The sequence below is a fragment of the Sinocyclocheilus anshuiensis genome, unplaced genomic scaffold (genome assembly GCF_001515605.1).
Source record: "Sinocyclocheilus anshuiensis isolate Anshui unplaced genomic scaffold, SAMN03320099.WGS_v1.1 scaffold436, whole genome shotgun sequence".
NCBI lineage: Eukaryota > Metazoa > Chordata > Actinopteri > Cypriniformes > Cyprinidae > Sinocyclocheilus > Sinocyclocheilus anshuiensis.
In genome coordinates, this window is record NW_015560618.1 from 2,680,612 (window position 1) to 2,686,611 (window position 6,000).

Genomic DNA, 6,000 nt, shown 5'->3' on the forward strand with positions numbered 1-6,000 from the left:
CACAGAAGTTTGTGTTCATTTTAGTTGGGCTTGCCCTGAAATCTGAACATGTCAAGACGTTATACACTAGAGCAGGGGTTAGAAACCATCCTCCTGAAGAGTTACAGGTCTGTTAATATGCAAACAATACCATTCAAACATTTGGGGTTGGTAAGAATTTTTTTTTTTAATGTTTTTGGAAAAAAGTATCTTATGCTCATTAAGATAGCCTTTGTTTAAACAGATTTTTTTTTTTTTTAATTCTAATCTAAAATATCTATTGCTATCTAAAATCTATTGTAATTTATTAAAAAAATTAATTTATTCCTGTGATTTAAAGCTGAATCGTCAACATCAATACTCCAGTCTTCAGTGTCACATGATCCTTTAGAAATCATTCTAATATGCTGATTTAACATTTGTTATTATCAATGTTGAAAACAGTTGTGCTGCTTCCTGTTTTTGTGGAAACTGATAAATTTTTTTCCAAATGCTTAAATGAATAGAAAGTTCAAAAGAACAGCATTTGTTTTAAATATAAACCTTTTGTAACATTATAAATGGCTTTACTGTCACTTTTGATCAATTTAGTGCATCCTTGCTAAATAAAAGTATTAATTTCTTTAAAATAAATCTTACTGATCCCCAAACGTTTGAACGGTAGTGCGTGTATACATCTATATATATTTACAGTATTCCCAAAAAATATTTGTACACTTAAAAAAAGTCTAATTTGTATAAATAATCAATAAACGACAGTGCATTAGATAACAAAAGATCAAGCCAAACAGCATCTACAAACAAATGATGCTGGAGCTTTTCTTACTAACTTATAAACATCTTGTCTCAAAACTAACTTTTAACCAACTGGTGTTTTGCTGATTTTTTTTTTGTGTATGTATAATATCAACTCACACATGCGTCCTGGCAGAGGAACCTGATAAAATGAGAAAATGTCATTTATTCCTGTGATGCAAAGCTGAATTTTCAGCATCATTACTTCAGTGTCACATGATCGTTCTAATGTTTGACAGCCAGAAAGTTTCCAAATACTTTTTATGTCAAAACAGGCTTTTATGTATATGAAGGACTTCTTCAGATGCAAAAACCTCAAAGATTTTTCTGGGATTTTTTTCTTTTAATTGAGCATTTTTTATCAGACTCCTATATTTAGGTTCAGTAATTTCACTTTAATGGCAAAGAAAAGGTTATTAGTCAATTATTGAATGCCTTATTTTCAAATGTCCAATGTTATTTTCATAGGAGCCTGATCAAAATACTAATTTAAAGGGGTCATATGATGCGATTTCAATTTTTCCTTTCTCTTTGGAGTGTTACAAGCTCTTGGTGCATAAAGAAGATCTGTAAAGTTGCAAAGACTAAAGTCTCAAATCCAAAGATATATTCTTTATAAAAGTTACGAGTCAACCACGCCTACCTAAAACTGCTCGTTCTAACACGCCCCCACATATCTACATCACGATGTGGGAAGATTTGCATAACGCCGCCCAAATGTGCACGCAAAGAAAGAAGGTGTAACTTTTATCACAAAATAATGTTATTTTTAGCAGCATCATATGACCCGTTTAAAAGAAAAATCTCAGACTCAAAATCAGACTTGGAGGTTTTTGCATTTTAAGTCTCTCTCTCTCTCTCTCTCTCTCTCTCTCTCTCTCTCGCTATATATATATTTATTTATTATGTTAAGCCCTAAGCTGTAGCAATCTTTAAGTTTCAGGGTTGTCTACAGCTCTGGGTGGAGGTAGAGGCCTAAATCCCTGATATAATGCACTGATATTTGGACACTTTTAATTCTACAACCCCCAGTTTCACAGACAAGTCCTAGACTAAAATGTAAATCTGAGCTGTTTCAACTGAAAGAAACTTGCACTGACTGATCTTAAAACATGTCAGTGCCTTTGTTTTGTCTTAAGATGCACACCAGTAATACTTTTTTCTAAGGCATGTTTATAAAAATTACTTAAGTGTCCTAATTGAACTATGGTCTAATCCTGGCTTAGGCTAAGCCCTGTCTATGAAACCGGGCCCAAGTGTCCAAAAACTTCTTGGGGCCACTGAATGTGATCACTGGTGGTTAAATCTTCTTCAGGGGACAGTTTTTTCCTCCCTCTTTTACTGAAAGAGCAGAATTAAACAGAGAAAGCTTCGAAAAGAACCTTTCTGAAGTTGAAAAAAAGATCTCAGCAGCATAATAAAACAACACATATCCACATTCCTCAGACAAGCTGTCCATGAAGAGTGTTGTTCTTCTCTCCTGTGGATCACAGAGAAAGGACAATGACAGTAGCACTCATACGTACACCGATCTTCCTCCACACACTTCGGCCAGGAGCTCAGCCTCCGGGGTCAACAGCGTTCAGTGAATCCCCTCAGCAGGTCCAAAGATTCACGGCCCCTGATCGCTTCAGCTTCCCGTCGTGAAATTCCCTAAAAGACATTCACACACAAATCCAAAGGTAGAGAAGGAGAACGGCTGGCATCTTGCAGCTCAGTTCTGGTCTGTGAAGGAGTCTAGACATTGGTCTCCAGACCATTCATGTCTATGGTACAGTGGTCTTTGTCTTTATGGTCTCGTTTGTAATGGTGTGGAGACAGGTGAGGGGACTTGTTCTTGTCGGGGGGCCTGATGCCCTCCTCCAGTTGCATGAGACGGGCCACGTCGGGAGACAGGTGCTCGGGTTTCCTCATGGGGCCCGGCGGAGGGGGCTGGAAGCAGCCATTTTTCTGATAGGACATCATCTGCTGGATGCTGATCATGGGCTTGGTCTCACAGATGAGTGGAATCTGTGAAGAGAAGAGGTGAAATCGTCATTTTTATAGTGCAATGGACGTTCGAGTCCACATGCAACGTGTTATTATTTCAAACAACCTCTACAAACTCATTCCCACCTCCTCGCCCTCCTTCACGAAGTCTTTTCTGCATATGTGTGCCATGATTCCTGTGGCCAGAGCATCACCCATCACGTTCACCATCGTCCTGAACCGATCCCTAACAGACACACAAGTAAACCTCATATTTAAAAAGTTATTGATAAAGCTCAACCATAAATCTTAACCAACATCAAGTGTTGCCAAATACCAATATGGAATTGGACTACTTGTATACTGTTGCTGCAGGTCTCCCCCCCTGGAATGTGATTTCGACTGAGGTAGGAGGTTTTGACTCACCTAAACATGATTTTGGAACGATTTTTGATAGCCAATTTGCCCCAGAAGGTGATTGGGCTAGTTTTGAGTAGCAGTTTGGCTGGTCTACATTTCTACATTCTACATCACAAATCTACATTTACAATGGAAATGAATGAATGAGAGAGAGACTTACAGGGCCCAATCCACAGCGATAATAAGAGTGATGTCATCTGTAGGAAGTCCCACTGAGGTTAACACTATCACCATGGTTACCAGGCCGGCTTGTGGAATGCCAGCAGCTCCGATACTGGCTGCTGTAGCTGTGATGCTAAAGTAAAAAGTAAAAAAAAAATGATTCACAAAATACAGAATGAGAAAGAACTTACTGATATCTTTTCGTAAGATATATATATATTTTTAAATAATTTATCGTTATGATTTGGCACTAATGTTAAATACTAAATGTATGTTTTTGACAAATTTCTTAAATAATGAAAGGTAAATAACAGAATCCTGTCAAAAATATTAATTAATTAATTGATGCATTTAGCAGACACTTTTATCCAAAGCGACTTGCAGTGCATTCAGGCTATACATTTTTTACCAGTATGTGTGTTCCCTGGGAATTGAACCCACGACCTTTTGCGCTGCTAACGCAATGCTCTACCACTGATTATTAGATAAAAAAAGATACATCTGAATTATAATTATATGTATATTTTATATATGTATATCACTCAATTTATCCATATTTAATATATTAATAAATTATGTCATATCATCATAAATTAATATATGAATAAATAAATATAAAAAAATAAATATATTAATAAATTAAGCGAATTCCACCAGTTGGTGAGTCGCAACAAAGGAACTAACAATGAAGTTTAAAATGTGCATGTCATTGATGGAGTTACTAAACAACATATAACATATAATAATGATAATAATTACTATTATTATTATTATTATTGCTATTATTAGTAGTAGTAGTAGTATTACAAACAATAATACTATTATTATCCACTGACAACAAAAAAAAAGAAAAGAAAAAGAAGAAATGAAAACTGTTCGGATGGAACAATCACAAATGTTCATATTCAGATGAATAGTCAAGATTAATTAGAGCATAAATCTGACCAGACAAGATCTATGGTCAAAAGGGGCATCTTACCCTACCTGATGGTGATGATCTGTCCAAAGTCCAGCTCGTAGTTGTTGACTTGAGCGATAAAAATGGCTGCCACAGCCTCATATAGGGCAGTGCCGTCCATGTTGATAGTGGCACCAACAGGAAGTACGAAGCGAATGATGCGGCGGTCGATGTGGTTGTTCTCCAGGAGGCACTTAAAGGTGATAGGCAGCGTGGCAGAGCTGGAGTACAACACAAGAGTTTGTCATTTACATTTGTGCTACTTTTAATTCAAGGCTGAAATACACAACTTTTTGTTTTCATTTGTTATGCGTCTTCTAGCAATGAGGTGCCTGTTTCTGCATGAGTTTGGTGCGTTTGGAACAATTTGAATGTCTGGTAGTGTGTGATCCTCAGCTGTATAGTGATGATGGGCAGTTTTTCTTGGTAAACATTTACAAAGTTGGTAAGTGTTCTGTTATCATCTAGCAGGGCTTAGCTCAAACTATGAATTGCATGAAGGTGCGGTTACCTGGATGAAGTAGCTAATGAGATGAGCAGGGCCTGTAAAATCCCTCGGATGTAGACGATGGGGCTCTTTTTCGTAATGAAGAAATACATGGAAGGCAGGATGAACAGGCCGTGAAGCACCAGCCCCATGACCACAGTGATGGCGTAGAAGCCAAGTTTCTTCCCCATAGCTGAGGGGTCGTCCATTTCCAAGATCTTTCCCGCCACCAGAAACACAATCCCAAACGGGAAGTACCTGAGGTATTACATCAGAAATAGATGCCATTCAGGGGGAATTCACTGAACAGTTGCACACGGTATTTTGGTGCAAATACTGGTGCAGTGCTGAATTTTTTAAGGCTCAAACTGCGCAGCATATAAAAAAGGTAATTGTGAATTGCATATAAACTCAGAATTCTGAGAGATAAAGTCAGAATTGCAAGGTATAAACTCACAATTGAGAGAAAATATCTCAGCAATTCTGAGAAAAGAGTCTGACTTGTAAGATATAACAAAGTCCCTTTAAGGCAAGTCATGTCACTCGGCGGCCATCTTTGAAACACGTTATAAAAAACGTATTTTTCAGGCTAGATCAGCCAGTGTGCATGCTCAGTCCTAAGCGCACGTCTCAGAACGCTGACTGTTTCTATCAGTGGCGGCTCGTCGTGGGGAGGCAGGGGAGGCACAGCTTCCCCAAAGTTTTGAGGTGAAAATGGGAGGAGGACGATTTAATGTTAATAAAATTCACAATTCATTTCAGTTCATATCTCAGAACATGTATTTTTTGTTTGTAATTTCACAGCTGTAATACCATAACATGTTACTGAAGTTGGAAAGCGCCGCTTTTCTATCGCAAATGTGCCGAATCTGCTGATGTAATTACAACCGCCAGGTGATAGAGAAGGGGAGGGGGAGGCCGAGCGAGCACTGAGCTCTCGTGCCTCCGTTGGTAAAAAAAAAATAGCCAATCAGCATCAATTGTTCACTTTCAGCGCTGAGGAGTGTTGAGAAAAGACACCTCGTAAGGGAGGCTAGCCTCCCTTCTGGTATATCAACCAATCATCATAGAGACGTAAATTACCCTCCTCTATTTTAAAACCAACGAGCCGCCACTGGTTTCTATAGCAACCTGGACTTCTAACGGCAGCTGCAGTGACCTTTACCGATTAGAGATTGGCTCTTTCATTCAGAAGGCGGGGCTTCCTGCGATTGAGCGGCCATATTAAGCG

General features: G+C 38.3%; 1 protein-coding gene across 1 annotated transcript in view; it reads right to left on the minus strand.

Moving 5' to 3' along the window:
* Positions 1-1,988: 1,988 nt before the first annotated feature.
* The window catches only part of slc1a7a (solute carrier family 1 member 7a), a 25,699-nt gene continuing 21,687 nt past the window's right edge, over positions 1,989-6,000 (minus strand). The window contains exons 7-11 of the mRNA XM_016478033.1: positions 4,794-5,027; positions 4,309-4,503; positions 3,323-3,457; positions 2,890-2,989; positions 1,989-2,784 (exon numbers count right to left, since the gene is read on the minus strand). Coding sequence (XP_016333519.1) covers positions 2,512-2,784; positions 2,890-2,989; positions 3,323-3,457; positions 4,309-4,503; positions 4,794-5,027 — 937 coding nt within the window. The 3' untranslated portion in view covers positions 1,989-2,511. The remainder of the gene's footprint in view (positions 2,785-2,889; positions 2,990-3,322; positions 3,458-4,308; positions 4,504-4,793; positions 5,028-6,000) is intronic.